Source organism: Somniosus microcephalus, chromosome 1 (genome assembly GCF_052327205.1).
Source record: "Somniosus microcephalus isolate GS21.2 chromosome 1, FLI_Smic_1.0, whole genome shotgun sequence".
In the NCBI taxonomy this organism is placed as follows: Eukaryota; Metazoa; Chordata; class Chondrichthyes; order Squaliformes; family Somniosidae; genus Somniosus; species Somniosus microcephalus.
Window position 1 is genome coordinate 196,982,999 of NC_140987.1, and position 18,296 is coordinate 197,001,294.

An 18,296-nucleotide genomic window follows, 5' to 3' on the forward strand; every position below is an offset into this window, starting at 1 on the left:
AGTCATTTATATAAATTGTAAAAAGTTGAGACCCCAGCACTGATCCCTGTGGCACACCACTCATTACATCTTGCCAATCAGAAAATGACCCATTTATGCCTACTCTGTTTCCTGTTAGCTAGCCAATCTTCTATCCATGCCAATATGTTACCCCCTACACCATGAGTGTTCTGGACCAATGAACATTTTATGTGCGCAGATAGCACCCTCTGGTGGTGGTTATTGTGTTAACAGTTTGTATGCTGGAAAGGTCATCTGATCTTTCTTCCTGTGTGAGGTCATTTGACCTTTGTTCCTTTCTTCCTGTGAGAGGTCATTTGACCTTCCTACCTTTCTTCCTGTTGACCCCAGGAAGCAGTTTTGCTAGGAAGAACCTGACTTGAGTAATGGAGAATCTGCCATGAGAGGTTCCATTCACAATCCAATGTAATCTGATTTCATATGTTAGGCCAAGCGTAATATCTGTATCTTTGTTCCTTAGCATAATAGCAACGTTGTCAGAGTAATATTTTGATAATACTATGTTTATAAAAGGTTAATATTTGATAGTTATAGAAGTTAGTCCAAATGTTAGTTAGTTATACAATTAGTCCATTCTACTGTTGTAAATATGTTTATATCTTATGTAATAGCGAATGTATAGTACTCAGTTTATGTACAAAACATACTTTGTCTTTGTTTACAGTTTCACAAATTTGTTCAAGTAAAGCTTCAAAACAGCAACCGGCTTCAGGAGAATTATTTTTGAATAAGTGTTTAACTTGCTGGATAACTAGATAGGAGCACATCTAGCGTGGCCAGTACAGTGAAAAGATATCAGTGAAAAGATAGCAATACGGCTAGCTGTGAAGAGCGGAGCAGGAGGAACCCAGAGTAAACCTTAACCTCGTAGAGCACATCTACCTCACATCAACATGTCAGAAGATAATAACGAAAATGCTTTGCAGCAAGTAGAAGACCTTAAACAGGCAGACGAAACTGTAGAATGTGACAATCGGTCTATAAGCTCCGGTTACTACAGATCGCAAGTTGGTTCACGGTCATCGGGTGGTTCTAGAGTAAGCATAGCCATCGCCAAAGCACGGGCTAAGCTAGTAGCAGCTCAAGCCAGAGCTGCGCATGCGGACAGTGAAATAGAAATAAAAGTAAGACAGGCCCGTCTCCAAGCTGGACCCCAAGCAGAACAGGCCCGACTCCAAGCAGAACAGGCCCGACTCCAAGCTGAATTCCAAGCGGAACAGGCCCATCACCAAGTGGAACGCCAGGCTGAACAGGCCCGTCTCCAAGCCACATTAGACGCTCTGCAGCAACAAAAAGAGATAGATGCTGCATTAGCCGAGACACAAGTATTCGAGGCAATTTTGGAGGGAGCTGATCCCGAGACAGCTTACAAACCTTTAATTCCCGTTCCGTGGCAGAGTCCACGACAGCGCACCATAGATTACGTGAGCGACCATGCCGACATACAGTTTACAGTAGAAAGGGATGGAGGCCCGCACATCTCTACAGACGCAAACACTTCATATAACATGCCACAAGTTGCCAACCAAGGTCAAAGCAGACGGCGTGCCTCAAGCCGCAGAGTCTCCGCCAGCAGAACGGAAGACACGGTGCAAAGGAATAGGACGCCGAATAGAGAAAGTCAGAGGCAAATCCCCTCTCGGTACCTTGAGACCCCCAACAGAGCCCCCAGCCAAGGCAACCCTGGCACAGGTCCCAGCACCTACAACCTTGCCAAATACCTTGCACGCACCCAGCTGGTGACTTCGGGGTTAATCAAGTTTGATGACAGGCCGGAGAATTATCGGGCTTGGAAGTCCTGCTTCCACGATGCCATATCAGGCTTAGACCTGTCGGCGGGAGAAGAGCTCGGCCTCCTTATCAAATGGCTCGGCCCAGAGTCCGCCGGACAGGCCTGCAGGATAAAAGCGGCCAATGTGGGGCAGCTGCCAGAGGGGTTGAAGAAGGCTTGGGTGAGGCTGGAAGAAAGCTACGGCTCACCCGAAGCCATTGAAAGGGCTCTCTTTGACAGGTTGGAGAACTTTCCGAGGTTGACGAGTAAGGAACCCCAGAAGCTCCGCGACCTTGGAGATCTGCTGTCGGAACTCGAAGCCGCAAAGCAGGATGGCTACCTACCCGGTCTATCGTACTTAGACACTTCCAGAGGGGTAAGTCCCATCATTGAGAAGCTTCCATTTAACCTGCAGGAGAAGTGGATAACGTTTGGATCAAAGTTCAAGCTAAAGCACAACGTGGCGTTCCCACCATTCTCTGCGTTCATTAAATTCATCCGTAAAGAAGCCAAAGCCAGGAATGACCCCAGCTTCAACTTCTTCTCCTCCCACCCAGCACTTGCCAGAAGAGACAAGTTCGACAGACATGGAAAGACACCAATATCTGTCCACAGAATGCAAGTGTCCTCAACTGAGAACACAAAGATTCAGAAGAAACCTGAGGATATGAGCAAACAATGCCCTATCCACAATAAGCCCCATCCTTTAAAGAAGTGCAGAGGCTTCAGGGAGATGTCCCTGGAAGATCGGAAACAATATCTTAAAGAGAACTCTATATGTTTCAGGCGCTGCTCGTCCACGAGCCATCTCGCCAAGAACTGCAAGGTGGATGTAAAATGCACTGAATGTGAAAGTGATCGGCACGTTTCAGCACTACACCCAGGCCCAGCTCCTTGGAAGTCAGAGACGCCTCCTCCCGCATCAGAGCACGGCGGGGAGAGAGAGGGAGCTGCTGGTCCAGAGATTACATCCAGGTGCACCGAGGTGTGTGGAGAAGGAGTGAGCGCAAGAGCATGCTCCAAGATATGCCTCGTTAATGTGTACCCCGTAGGACGTCGCACACTAGAGAACAAGCCATCTCAGGTGAGCACACTCAAGACTTCCATCTTGGAGAATGGTCGTCCAAGCTACCTTACCCCATGCAGTAGACAGATCCGCATGGTGTTTGACTCCAGTGCACCATATCAGGGCATCTCTCTCAATGACGCACTCCTCACAGGGCCCGATCTTAACAACAGCCTCTTGGGAGTGCTCATGAGATTCAGGAAAGAGCCCGTCGCCATCACTGCCGATATCCAGCACATGTTTCATTGCTTTGTGGTGAGAGAAGACCACAGAGACTTCCTCCGCTTCCTGTGGTATCGGGACAATGACCCCAATAGAGACATTGTGGACTACAGAATGCGTGTCCATGTCTTTGGGAATAGCCCATCCCCTGCTGTCGCCATATACGGACTAAGGAGGGCTGCCAAGGAAGAAGACGACGACTTTGGCAGTGATGTGAGAGGGTTCATCGAACGAGAGTGCTACGTCGACGACGCACTGAAGTCATTCCCGACCGAAGCAGAGGGCATCAGTACCCTCGGACGAGCCCAGGAACTACTTGCACTATCCAAACTCAGGCTGCATAAGATAGCCTCTAACAGACCAGCAGTGATGGAGGCATTCCCCCCTGAAGATCGTGCTAAGGACGTCAAGGACCTAGACCTCTTCACTGATGACCTCCCCCTACAGCGTAGCCTAGGGGTGTCGTGGAACATAGCAACAGGCACATTCACGTTCCAAGTCCTAGACGCCAAGAAACCCTTCACACGTAGAGGAGTGCGCTCTACAGTCATCAGCCTATACGACCCTCTCGGCTTCTTAGCCCCTGTCACCATACAAGGCTCCTCAGGGAACTCTCCACACGCGCTGAAGAGTGGGATTCACCTCTCCCTGAAGAGATGGAAGCAGAGTGGGACAGATGGAGAGACTCACTCCAAGACTTACAGGAGATCCGAATACCTCGCTGCTATTCGTCTTTCTCTCCCTTAAATGCCCAATTCACAGAGCTTTGTGTCTTTGCAGACGCAGCCGCTAAGGCCATTGCAAGTGTGGCTTATCTGAAGGTCACCACTCAAGAAGGACAAAACAAAATCGGCTTCGTCTTTGATAGAGGCAAGTTGGCGCCCCAGCCAGACCTCACCATACCCAGATTGGAACTGTGCGTAGCAGAACGCAACCTACCCCCTTACAGCAGTCTAATGAAGCTGCATCCTATCATCGACACCGACGGACCGTCTCCGAGGTGGTTCTTCTTTTGTCGCCAGAGGACTCCAGTGACAAGTAGAGTTCGGACTATGTGGAGTCGTTAACGACCCCAGACGGGGAGTGTTCTGGACCAATGAACATTTTATGTGTGCAGATAGCACCCTCTGGTGGTGGTTATTGTGTTAACAGTTTGTATGCTGGAAAGGTCATCTGATCTTTCTTCTTGTGTGAGGTCATTTGACCTTTGTTCCTTTCTTCCTGTGAGAGGTCATTTGACCTTCCTACCTTTCTTCCTGTTGACCCCAGGAAGCAGTTTTGCTAGGAAGAACCTGACTTGAGTAATGGAGAATCTGCCATGAGAGGTTCCATTCACAATCCAATGTAATCTGATTTCATATGTTAGGCCAAGCGCAATATCTGTGAGTATCTTTGTTCCTTAGCATAATAGCAACATTGTCAGAGTAATATTTTGATAATACTATGTTTATAAAAGGTTAATATTTGATAGTTATAGAAGTTAGTCCAAATGTTAGTTAGTTATACAATTAGTCCATTCTACTGTTGTAAATATGTTTATATCTTATGTAATATCGAATGTATAGTACTCAGTTTATGTACAAAACATACTTTGTCTTTGTTTACAGTTTCACAAATTTGTTCAAGTAAAGCTTCAAAACAGCAACCGGCTTCAGGAGAATTATTTTTGAATAAGTGTTTAACTTGCTGGATAACTAGATAGGAGCACGTCTAGCACGGCCAGTACAATGAGCTTTTATTTTCCGCAATAACCTTTGATGTGACACCTTATCAAATGCCTTCTGGAAATCTAAGTACAGTACATCTACCGGTTCCCCTTTATCCACAGCACATGTTACTTCCTCAAAGAACTCCAATAAATTGGTTAAACATGATTTCCCTTGCACAAAACCATGTTGACTCTGCCTGATTATTTTGAACTTTTCTAAATGCCCTGCCATAATGTCTTTAATAATAGCTTCTAACAATTTTCCTATGACAGATGTTAAACTAACTGGCCTGTAGTTTCCTGCTTTCTGTCTCCCTCCCTTTTTGAATAAAGGAGTTACATTTGCTATTTTCCAATCTAATGGAACCTTCCCCGAATCTAGGGAATTTTGGAAAATTAAAACTAACGCATCAACTATCTCACTAGCCACTTCTTTTAAGAACCTAGGATGAAGTCCATCAGGACCTGGGGACTTGTCAGCCTGCAGCGCCAACAAGTTACTCAGTACCACATCCCTGGTGATTATAATTTTCTTGAGTTCCTCCCTCCCTTCCATTTCCTGATTTACAGCTATTTCTGGGATGTTATTTGTATCCTCTATAGTGAAGACCGATCAATGCTAAAATATTAACAAAAAAAACCTTGTATTTATAGAAAAACGTACCAAGGTTCTTCACAGAGGAATGAGGGAAAACAAATGCTGAGCCAAAGAAGAAGGGACTGGGGGAGGAGGATTTTAAGGAGAGTCTTAAATAAGGAGAGAGAGAGATGAAGTGGAGAGGTTTAGGGAGCCTAGACAGCAGAAGACATGGGCCGGTATTTTCACCTTTGCATCGGGTTGGGTGCATGCAGGTGGCGTAGCGGGTTGGGAACGTGATGTTCTGAGCAACGTGCTGCTCAGAGCGACTTTCACTTAATGGCCCCAATTAAAAGACTCATGCGCATTTCCCGGCCCTATTAAATGATGCGGGTCTGATGATGTCTTCGATGACTCGTTTCCAGTGCCCATATGAACTCATTTGAAGGTTTTCAGAGGAGGGTGGAAGGTGTGAAAGAAAGGCCACAGTATAGCTAAAACTTTTGAAAGATGGATAGCCAAAGGCAGGGGGCTGCACCACGGTTCTCTGATTCTTTGTTGCATACTCTTGTGGAGGCTGTCAGAGCACGCAGGGAGATCCTCTTTTCTGCTGACAGGCAAAGGAGACGTTTACAAGCAACAAAGAGAGCCTGGCTGGATATTGCTGAGGAGGTCAGCAGCAGGGTGTGGCAAGGAGGACCTGGATACAGTGCAGGAAATGCGTAAATGATCTCATGAGGTCAGGAAAGGTGATTGCAATGCCACACTCAACATCATCCTGCTGTGCCTGTAAACACATCCCCATCACTCTGCCTTCCCAAGCCTACTCCTGCACATCATTACTTACACCAACATACCTTGCACGTTCACCCATCCTTCTCTCTCAATGTACATACTCAGATCCCCATCTGACTAACCACCCCTCACACTCGCCCTCATCCTAATGCAATCATAGCAAGTAACACCACAGAACGAGGCCATTTTGCATTGGCACCCCATTCCCTCATAGTTACCCTCTACAGATGTAGCCCATCCATTCCCTACACTCATTCCATCACTCTCACTTAAACTTCTTTTCTTTTCCTCCTTGCAGGAGAAGAGAGCCCACAACAGAGAGAGCAGTCGCAGCAGGGAAGTGAGCAGCCTGCAACTACCTCTGCTGAAGCCACAGGGGTTGCACCTCGTAGAGGCACACGCAAAAGAAAAATGGCACAAAAATAGATGCACAAGGGTATGCACATGGGTGCATCAAAAAATGTTAGTGCTAAGTTTCAGTTGTTTTGATAATACACATAAATGTTTTTCTTTGCACCACTTTCGGGTCTTGTCCATTTCTGCCTCAAAACTTGGAAGTGGCTTTGTCACCTGGGGGATGGGGGGAACTTAGTGCAGCATGTGGCAGGCATGTGGTTGAATTGGAGCAAGTTAAGTAAATCTGACCATGATGAGGCCATCCCAGGCAGCAATGTGCGCCGCAGCTGGTGGCATCTGCACCTCAGGTTCCCCCTTCTCCTCCTCGTCTTCCACCTGCTCCTCCTTCTCCTCCTCCTCTGAAGAGGCTGTGTGCTGTGCACCATGCTCCTCCTGCAGCAGCAATCCTCACTGCTGTGCTATGTTGTGAAGTGCGCAGCAAACAATGATGATTCTGGAGACCCTGGCTGGTGTGTACTGAAGGGCTCCTCCAGATCTGTCAAAGCATCTGAAGCGCATCTTCAGCATGCCTATTGCTTGTTCTATGACACATCTGGTGGAGATGTGGCTCTCAATATAACGCTCCTTGGCCTCAGTACTTGGCCTCCTCAGGGGTGTCATGAACCATGTTTTCAGTGGATAGCCCTTGTCTCCAAGCATAGGATTACATAGGATATATGGCACGGAAATAGGCCATTCAGCCCAACCAGTCCATGCCGGCGTTTATGCTCCACTCGAGCCTCCTCCTGCCTTTCCTCATCTAAATCTATCAGCATAACCCTCTATTTCTTTTTCCCTCATATGCTTGTCTAACCTCCCCTTAAATGCATCTATACTATTTGCTTCAACCATTCCCTGTGGTAGCGAGTTCCACATTCTCACTATTCTTTGGGTAAAGAAGTTTCTTCTGAATTCCCAATTGGATGTTTTGGTGACTATCTTATATTGATGGCCTCTAGTTATGCTCTCCCCCACAAGTGGAAACATTCTCTTTGTATCCACTCTATCAAAACCTTTCATAATTTTAAAGACCTCTATTAGGTCACCCCTCAGCCTTCTTTTTTCAAGAGAAAAGAGACCCAGCCTGTTCATCCTTTCCTGAAAGGTATACCCTCGCATTTCTGGTATCATTCTTGTAAATCTTCTCTCTACCCTTTCCAGTGCCTCTATATCCTTTTTATAATATGGCAACCAGAACAGTAGGCAGTGCTCTTAAGTGTGGTCTAACCAGGGTTCGATACAGGTTTAGCATAACTTACCTACTTTTCAATTCTATCCCTCTAGAAATAAACCATAGTGCTTGGTTTGCTTTTTTTTAATGGCCTTGCTAACCTGTGTTGCAACTTTTAGTGATTTGTGTATTTGTACTCCGAGATCCCTTTGTTCCTCTACCCCACCTAGACTCGCACTCTCCAAGTAATAAGTGACCTCTCTATTCTTCCTACCAAAATGTAATACCTCATATTTATCTGTGTTGAACTTCATTTGCCAATTATATGCCTGACGTAATAAAGACTCACTACGCACTTGGTTGTACATAAAGCAAGGCTTTAATCGACTTGTAACAAAACATGGAGGTCTAGTTAGTAGTCACTAGCTTCCTGTTTCCAGACTGTCTCTGGCCAAACTGGGCCCACGGCCTAGTATTTATACTCCTCGGGCGGCGCCCTCAGCTGGCCGTTCAGTAGTACTTCCTGAGTTACTTCTTGTAGAAGTTGCGATTTATGACAATGCCCATTCTGCAAGTTTATTCATGTCCTCCTGTAATTTGTTGCAGTCCTCCTCAATATTGACCATGCCCTCCAATTTGGTGTCATCCGCAAATTTAGAAATTGTGTTTTTGATTCCAAAGTCTAAATCGTTAATGTAAATTGTGAACAACAGTGGTCTCAGCACTGATCTTGAGGAACACCACTACCCAGCTTCTGCCACTGTGAATAGCTACCTTTTACCCCTACTCTCTGCTTTCTGTCTTGAAGCCAGCTAGCTTTCAATTCTGAAACAACAACAAAAAATGCTGGAAATACTCAGCAGGCCAGGTAGCATCCGTGGAGAGAGAGAGTTAACGTAACAGGTTTTAAGCAGGTGCAGAGGCAGGGAAAGGTTGGGTGTGGGGGGGGTGGGGAGTGGAAGGAACTAAAGGGACGGTCTGTGATAGGCTGGAAGGCAGAAGAGATTAAATGTTGCAAATGGGGATGGCAGAATCACCTAAAAAAATGGGGGCAGAGGTAATGGTCTGAAATTGTTGAACTCAATGTTGAGTCCAGAAGGCTGTAAAGTGCCTAAATGAAAGATGAGGTGTTGTTCCTCGAGCTTACATTGAGCTTCATTGGAACAGTGTAACAGACTGAGGACAGAGAGGTCAGAGTGGGAGTGGAGCGGAGAATTAAAGTGACAAGCGACCGGAAGCTCGGGGTCACCCTTACTGACTGAACGGAGGTGTTCCGCAAAGCGGTCACCCAATCTGCGTTTGGTCTTCCCATTGTAGAGGAGACCGCATCGTGAGCAGCGAATACAGTATACTAAATTGTCAGAAGTACAAGTAAATCGCTGTTTCACCTGTAAGGGGTGTTTGGGGCCCTGGGCAGTGGGAAGGGAGGAGGTAAAAGGGCAGGTGTTGCATCGCCAGCGCTTGCACGGGAAGCTGTCGTGGGGGGGGGAGGGGCTGTTAGGAGTGATTGAGGTGTGGACCAGGGTGTTGCGGAGGGAGCGGTCCCTTCGGAATGCTGAAAGGGGAGGGGAAGATGTGTTTGGTGGTGGGATCATGTTGGAGGTGGCGGAAATGGCAGAGAATGATCCGTTGAATGTGGAGGCTGGTGGGGTGAAAGGTGAGGACAAGGGGAACCCTATCATGATTCTGGGAGGGAGAAGGGGTGAGAACAGAAGTGCGGGAAACGGTCGAAGGCCATGTCTACCACGGTAGAGGGGAATCCTCGGTTGAGGAAAAAGGAAGACATATCGGAAGCACTGGTATGGAAGGTGGAATTGTCAGAACAGATGCGGCAAAGACGGTGAAACTGGGAGAATGGAATAGAGTCCTTACAGGAAGCGGGGTGGGAGGAAGTGTAGTCCAGGTAGCTGTGGGAGTCAGTAGGCTTGTAGTCGATGTTTGTCGCTAGCCTATCGCCAGAAATGGAGACAGAGAAGTCAAGGAAGGGAAGGGAAGAGTCAAAGATGGACCATGTGAAGGTGAGGGAAGGGTGGAAATTGGAAGTAAAGTGAATTAAACTTTCTAGTTCAGGGCGAGAGCAGGAAACAGCACCAATACAGTCATCAATGTACCAGAAAAAAAGGTGAGGGAGGGGACCTGAGTAGGACTGGAACAAAGAATGTTCCACATATCCCACGAAAAGGCAGGCATAGCTAGGGCCCATGCGGGTTCCCATAGCAACACCTTTGATTTGGAGGAAGTGAGTGGAGTCAAAGGAGAAGTTGTTCAATGTGAGAACAAGTTCAGCCAGGTGGAGGAGGGTGGTGGTGGATGGGGACTGGTTCGGCCTCTGTTCAAGGAAGAAGTGGAGTGCCCTCAGGCCATCCTGGTGGGGGATGGAGGTGTAGAGGGATTGGGCGTCCATAGTGAAAAGGAGATGGTTGGGGCCAGGAAACTGGAAACTGTTAAAGTGGCTAAGGGCGTCGGAAGAGTCGCGAATGTAGGTGGGAAGAGACTGGACAAGGGGAGAAAAAATAGAGTTGAGATAGGAAGAAATCAGTTCCGTGGGGCAAGAACAGGCTGAAACGATGGGTCTACCAGGTCAGCCCTGTTTGTGGATCTTGGGAAGGAGCTAGAAGCGGGCTGTGCAGGGTTGGGGAACTATGAGGTTGGTGGCCGTGGGGGGAAGATCTCCAGAGGCGATGAGGTCAGTGACAATCTTGGAAATAATGGCTTGATGTTTGGTAGTTTGATGTTATAGGTTACAGCACTTCAAGTGTATATCCAAGTGCTTTTTAAATGCGATGTGTGTTTACGCCTCTATTACCCTTTCAGGCAGTGAGTTCCAGACTCCCACCACCCTCTGGGTGAAAAAGTTTCTCAACTCCCCTCTAATCCTTCTACCAATTACTTTAAATCTATGCCCCCTGGTTATTGACCTCTCTGCTAGGGGAAATAGGTCCTTCCTATCCACTCTACCTAATAAAGGAAAGCATCCCATATTCCTTCTTAACCATCTTATCTATCTGCCCTGCTACCTTCAGGGATCCGTGGACATGCGCTCCAAGGTCCCTCTGTTCCTCTACATTTCTCCGTATCCTACCATTTATTGTGTATTCCCTTGCTTTGTTAGCCCTCTCGAAATGCATTACCTCACGCTTCTCCAAATTGAATTCCATTTCTGCCCACCTGACCAGTCCATTGACATCTTCCTGCAGTTTACAGCTTTCTTCCTCACTGTCAACCACATGGGCAATTTTTGTATCATGTGCGAACTTCTTAACCATGTCCCCAACATTGAAGTCTAAATCATTGATATATACCACAAAAAGCAAGGGACCAAGTACTGAGCCCTGTGGAACCCCACTGGAAACAGCCTTCCAGTCACAAAAACACCCATCAACCATCACCCTCTGTTTCCTGCCACTGAGCCAATTTTGGATCCAACTTGCCACTTTCCCTTGCCTGGGATACATTTCATCCAGGCCTGGCAATGTACCTGCTTTCAAAGATGCTAATCCTTTAATATTTCCTCTCGCGGTATGTTGATCTCATCTAATATTTCACACTCCTCCTTAACTACAATGTCTGCATTGTCCCTCACTTCTGTGAAGGCAGGCACAAAGGGGGAAAAATTGGGTTGCAAAGTACCTAGCGCTTGGGCGTGGCGCCGCTAATGTCTCCTAGGAAATTCAGCGGGAGGTTAGCTCGCGTCCCGGTGGCAAACTTCGGTCGCACCCCCTGACCTACTGCCGGACGATATGTCCGACAGGGTCAGGGAGACGTTTTTGCAGCCGTGGCGGCATAAATTAAAGGGCAGGTGCCGGGCGGCTATTTTTTTGGGCCGCCTGCCAGCACCTGACCCCTTTTGCTTCCTCATGCAGGGTGCTGGCAGCGATTGGTCAGCCCGACATTGCTCTTGAGTGCCGGGCTGTTTTCCCAGCACCCCGCTCCCCGGTGGTCCAGCAGAGCCCCGGTGCATGCTGCGCTAGGCCCCTCCCCTTTAAGCAGGAGAGGGAGGCCTGTAATACCGCAGCGCTACTTGCTGATGCGCGTGGTGCTGTTGCATGTAGCTCCGCGATATTGAATGGTAGCGTCCCAGGAAGGAGGGGGAGCACTTCCACACATAGGTTACCTTTTTGGTCTCTAATAGGTCCTACTCTTTCCTTCTCTTGCTCTTTATGTATTTATAAAACATCTTTGAATTTACATGCCAATATTTTTTCATGCTCTTTCTTTGCTTTCCTAATTTCCTTTTTAATTTCACCCCTACACTTTCTATGCTCCTCTAGGCTTTCTGTAGTATTAAGCTCTCGGTATCTGACAAAAGCTTCCCTTTTTTTCCTTATTCTACTACCCTATATGCTCCTTGACATCCAGGAGGCTCTAGATTTGGGAGTCCCACACTTTTTCTTTGTGGGAACATATTTGCCCTGGACCCTCCCTATCTCCTCCTTGAATGCCTCCCACTGATTTACCTTCAAGTTGCTGTTTCCAGTCCACATGTTACCTTTTGGGTCTCTAATAGGCCTTACTGTTTCCTTAGTTATTCTCTTGCTCATTATCTATTTATAAAACATCTTTTGGGTATTCCTTGATTTTACTTGCCAATATTTTTTCATTCCCTCTTTGAGTTCCTAATTTCCTTTTTAATTTCCCCCCTGCATTTTCTATACTCCTTTTTGCAGTAGTTAGCTCTTGGTATCTGACATAAGCTTCCCTTTATTCGCCTTATCTTACCCTGTATGCTCCTTGACATCCAGGGGTCTCCAGATTTGGGAGTCCCACCCTTTTTCTTTGTGGGAATATATTTGCTCTGAACCCTCATTATCTCCTCCTTGAATGCCTCCTACTGCTCTGACACTGATTTATCTTTAGGTAGCTGTTTCCAGTTCACTTTTGCTAAATCACATCTCAGCTTAATAAAATTGGCCTTTCCCCAATTGAGAACTTTTACACATGGTCTATCTTTATCCTTTTCCATAGCTACGCTAAATCTAACTGAATTATGATCACTACCACCAAAATACCCTCCCACTGATACCCTTTCCACCTGCCCAGCTTCATTCCCTAAAACAAAGTCCAGAACTGCTCCCTCTCTTGTCGGGCTTTCCACATACTGGCTAAAACTGTTCTCCTGAATGCATTTTAAGAATTCTGTGCCCTATATACCTTTTATACTGATTCTATCCCAGTTAATATTAGGGTAGTTGAAATCCCCTATTATTACTGCCCTATTGTTTTTGCACTTCAGAAATTTGCCTACATATTTGCTCTTCTGTCTCCCTCTGACTGTTTGGAGGTCAATAGTACACTCCCAGCAGTGTGACTGCCCCTTTTTTGTTCTTCAGTTCAACCCATATAGCCTGATTTGATGATTCTTCTAACATATCATCCCTCCTCAGAGCTGTAACTGTTTCTTTAACCAATATTCTGACCCCCCTCCTTTTTTTATCCCACTCGCTATCTCGTCTGGAAACCCCGTAAACAGGAATGTTGAGCTGTGAAGTTGCTGTATTTGCGTGGTAGATACCAACTAAACACGTTACTTAAAGTTAAGTTTTGTTCATTAGTCCAACTTCCATTTAATGGTGTGTTAAGTGTTAATTACTATCAAACAACCTCTCTGGCAAGTATGGAGTCTCATTCCTTCAGGATTTCATTGTTGTTGGAGATTTTAACTATGTAAAATTTTACTTTTCCTTTCTGTCTCTTTTCTCTCTCTTTGTTAATCCAGTCTTTCTTTCCCTCTCTTTATTTCTCTTTCTGTACCTGATTTGGCATTGAATTCACCCACTCGAATTGACACTTCCTTCTCAGTCCTTGCGCTGTTAATTTCATAATCCTTCAATTTGATTGGTTAAGGAGATATACAGTTGCTTGTGCTGTTCACCCAGGTCCCAGATGCCCGGTGTCCCTCGCTGTGACGCTATCGACCGAAGCCCTTTCAGCAACTTGTCACGCAAATAATTAAAAAACCTAAATGTGCAAGGGCAAGTCTAATGACGAATGCCGTTAGATGCCCTGTTACAGCAAATTATGGCCCATTTTCACACAAATTAATCGTGTCCTCAATTTTCTGTTACCTTGTTTATGAGAAAACAGATGAAATTAGACCCCTAAAAAAAGAATTTCTTCCACTCTGCTCCTGTAAATATGGCACTTCCACTTACTCACTAGTTGTGCCCTAGCCCCATTCCCAGAGATAAGAGTATTTAATATTTTGGGAAGGTGCCCACACCATTTATTATGCAGCTGGTGGGTCTAGGCAGAGTAGATAGAGAGAAACTGTTCCCGTTGGCGGAAGGGTCGAGAACCAGAGGACACAGATTTAAGGTGACTGGCAAAAGAACCAAAGGCGACATGAGGGAAATCTTTTTTACATAGCGAGTGGTTAGGATCTGGAATGCACTGCCTGAAAGGGTGGTGGAGGCAGACTCAATCGTGGCTTTCAAAAGGGAACTGGATAAGTACCTAAAGGTTTATCCAAAAATATGCATAAAAATAAAAAAAGAGGCTTTTCTTTAAATAGTCCCATTTTTCTACTGCAATTGATTGATCTACAATTAACTGGCTTTTTAAATCGTAACCCTATCCACCCACACCGAGGCCCTTACCAACAATGGATGCCAGAGACGCACACATATTCTTTGTACTAATTGTTGCTGGGGCACAAATGATAGGAATTACCTAATTTGCATGGTGTTATAACATGCCTGTGCACATATTATGTGACCACCTCCACTATAAATGGAAAGTTAACTGGCAGATCCCATCCCAATTTCTGTCCCCTCCTGACTAGATTATGGCATTTTAAAATTGAAAATCAAGAGAAAATTCGGCACAGAGATCTTGGTACCAGTATTGCTAATGAATATGAAGAATTCTGAATACATATAACAGATTTTTTCCTGCTTATTTCTATTTATCAATATTTTTGTTTGAATTTTGAATGCTGCTAACTTCACTGGGAACAGATACTTTGTCCTTCAGCCTGAGCTGAATTACCATCAATATATACAAGCTGCTTTTATATTGTGCTCGTGCTATGGGCTCCCAGCATATTGGTGTTGTGGTGGTAATAGCAAATTAACTTGCAGGGCTCACTAAGGCCAGCGGCCAGAGAGACATATTTTTCCTTGGTTTTCCTAGCTGCTGGCCTTATCGAGTCTGGCAAGTTTATCTTGTTGCTGCCAGCTGCACAAGACCACCTAATTGGGAGTCGGCAGCTACAGTCACTAATCTCGTGGGCTTTCATGAGCATAGGCATTGCAACTGTATGTGTTAGTTTAGCTCCATCACAGTGCTGAGTATGGTAACTTTTAAAGCATTTTTAAGGCATTTTTATATTGTGGTCCAGTGTAGTCTGGGTCTTGAGAGAATGAAGCCAAAACAACAATTATTTGTATTACATCTCTAATGTAATAAGATGTCCCATAGGAGAGGGAAGCGTTAAGCACTTTCAGAGGCTTGCTGATAAGCACAGCTGGCGTACTGCCTGGTTCAGCCTCAGTGAGCAGCCAGGTAAAGGGAAAAAGGAAAGACTTGCATTCATATAGCACCTTTCACGACCTCAGGACATCCCAAAGTGCTTTACAGTACTTTTGATGCGTACTCACTGCTGTAATGCAGCCAATTTGTGCACAGCAAGCTCCCACAAACAGCAATGTGATAATGACCAGACAATGGGGGAGAAATTCGGTATAGCCCTGTTTGGGGCGCCATTAGTGGCCGTGCGCAAAGTTTAGCGCCTGGCGCTAATTATCGCCTCCGACGGCAAACTTGGCTTTTATTGCCCCTGGAGGTGATTGGAGCGCTAAATCAAGCGCTTCACACCTGTCTTAAGGCGCAGAGGCCAAGGAGCGAGGCGCTACCTCACAGCGCTGGCGAAGCTCATATGATGTCAGTCAGCAATGGAACACAGACACACTGGCACCGTCCAATTCTTAAAGGGGAGTTCTGCCGAATGGTCATCGACCTGAAACGTTAACTCTGCTTCTCTCTTCACAGAGTTGCTTGACTTGCTGAGTTTCTCCTGCATTTTCTGTTTTTATCTTAAAGGGGAGGGTTGATCTTGCTCTCCATCCACATCCTGCTCATTGCAGCCTTGAATCTCGGCCTGAATCTCAGCCTGGAGAGACCTGTACATCAAATCTACTGTAAAGAACAATGGAGAGAACCAGGGAAAGAGCTCAGAGTGCAGCCCCCATAGTCTCTTCTAAATCAATACAAGGAAGGGCAAATCAAAACCAACCTGCAAAGTGCTGCTCAGTACCCAAAACTCCTTCACACAGCATTGAATCTCTCCAGAAGTCTCTCTCTCTCTCTCAGAATGCGTGGTGCAAAAATGTCACCGACAAAAAAAGGCAGGAAGCGGTCGCCTTTAAATAGCACTCCCCTAGTCCCTTTCTGACAGCATAACGCTCCCCTCAACCTGTCCTTGCTAGCGGCAGGCAGTAAGGCAGGGGGCACCACTCAATTTCCGGTCCGGGGTGCTAACGGGGCGTTGCGCACTCGACTGACGTCACAATCTGCTGGTGCAGGAGATCGTGGCGGTAGTGTTTAGTGCCACCGCAAAATGTCTAGTTAATTTCGCGAGCGACGCAAACATCGCTGCGCCCAGACGCTAGTTGCTTTGCGCCCCAGTAGCGCCCTCTTAAGGCGCTAACGGGAGGCGCAAACAACTGAATTTTTCCCCCAATAAGTTTTTTGTTATGTTGGTTGAGGGATAAATATTGGCCAGGACACCAGGGATAAATTCCTTGCTCTTCTTCGAAATAGCGCCATGGGATCTTTTACATCCACCTGAGAGAGCAGACGGGGCCTCGGTTTAACGTCTCATCCAAAAGACAGCACCTCCGACAGTACAGCACTCCACAGTAGTGTCAGCCTAGCTTTATGTGCTCAAGTCCCTGGAGTGGGACTTGAACCCACAACCTTCTGACTCAGAGGTGAGTGTGCTACCCACAGCTGACACTATATTTATATAGCGCGTTTAACATAGTAAAATGTTCCAAGGTGCTTCACCATTTTGGAGACTTAGGAGGCACCTAGAATTTAGGCTGCATAGTGCCAGGCATTTTGGGACTTAGGAGGCCATGTAGTGCCTGAAAAATGGGTGCTATGTGGCCCAATTTCTAGGCCTCACTGTCTAAACTTACACTTGAAGAATGGGTGATGAACAGTACCAGATGATGGCTGACATGAAAAAGCAAAGCAAAGTTATTACACATCTGAAGTGCTCCCATCTATAGAGCTGTACTCCAGCATAAGTTAACTTCTTCAGAGAATAATGGAGAGGAAGTCCACTAATTATGTGATCGTTTAAACCAAAGTATTCAAAAAATCAGTAAGAATGGACAGTTTTTTTTAAATATTAAAGTTAACTGGAATTCCTTCAAAATGTCTGACTTTAAAAAGAGGTTCTGATGACAATACTTTCTCTTTAAGCTAGTTATTTTTCAATTATTGGTAAGTATTGATGTTCTGAGGGCGTTTTTAACCAAATCTACTTATACCAGAACTGTAATATGTAAAATTTCTGTGAAAAGATTGCTGGAGGATGTGCGTGTGTGTGTTTGTACATGTATGCGAATGAGGCTGTGGGGGAGGGGTGCAAGGAACAGGCTGAGAAGCAGACTAAAGATGATCTGATGTTGGACTGACGTAGCTATGCATGTTTAAGTACAAACAGGAAGTGGGTACTTCTGTACCAACTAGTATAAACAGCTATTTCGTCTAATTCTAGAAACAGCAAAGTACTGACAAAACCCATCCCCACCCCGTCCTATTACAGGAAGTTACAGTCATGGCTGAGCAAAGCTTCAAATTCAACAGCAACATTTAATTCATGTCTTAAGCTGGGAGCTCTGGTGTATCGCCGAAATTGCTTGAATATGAAAAAGCAAAGTTAATGCACGTCTTAAGTGCTTCCAGAATATTCCTTACTTTTGTTCAATTCATTGAACTATCTGAAAAGGAAGGCGAACCATAACCTGACAATTTCAAATATGCCTAATGATCAGGACATGACATAGGTTTACAATTTATCAACATAGTTGGTAATGCTTTTGTAACTTGCAATACTTACACATCACCATATACAGTGCCATAAACTTCCTGCATGGTCCAGTGATAGGCCCCTCGCAGGATAATTACAAGCAGGGCCACAACAAAGGCAGGTAAACCCCAACTCAGAGTGAAGAACAGCAAGTACCGCCGATCTGTGTGTTCATCATTCATCACAAGCACTTGCCAGAAATTGATGGACTAAAGGGTAGAAAAGGAATATTCATAAGTGCAATGATCACGCACTGTACTCATTGCAACCACATGCACACTGACAGTCTCCCAGTTTGTGTTTCATTTTACATAAAGTGGCTTTCACCATCAGTGACCATAATAGCAATAATATCCTGATCTAAAAATGTATTAAGCTTGTCTTTTTTGGCAGGTGTGTCACTGTCTCAAAGATGATTTTGTTATATCAGCACTTTTTATATCACTAATTTTGTTTTGTTTTTAATTTTAAAAATCACTAAAATAAAAAATGAGTGTTTACACTATTTATAATTGGAGTAAAAAGGTCTG

At 45.5% G+C, this 18,296-nt stretch overlaps 1 protein-coding gene across 5 annotated transcripts in view; it reads right to left on the bottom strand.

Moving 5' to 3' along the window:
- The window catches only part of adgrv1 (adhesion G protein-coupled receptor V1), a 986,427-nt gene that overhangs the window by 146,477 nt on the left and 821,654 nt on the right, over window positions 1-18,296 (bottom strand). For all 5 annotated transcript variants that reach the window (XM_085989059.1, XM_085989068.1, XM_085989050.1 and 2 more), the window contains one exon: window positions 17,797-17,975. In XM_085989059.1, coding sequence (XP_085845185.1) covers window positions 17,797-17,975 — 179 coding nt within the window. The remainder of the gene's footprint in view (window positions 1-17,796; window positions 17,976-18,296) is intronic.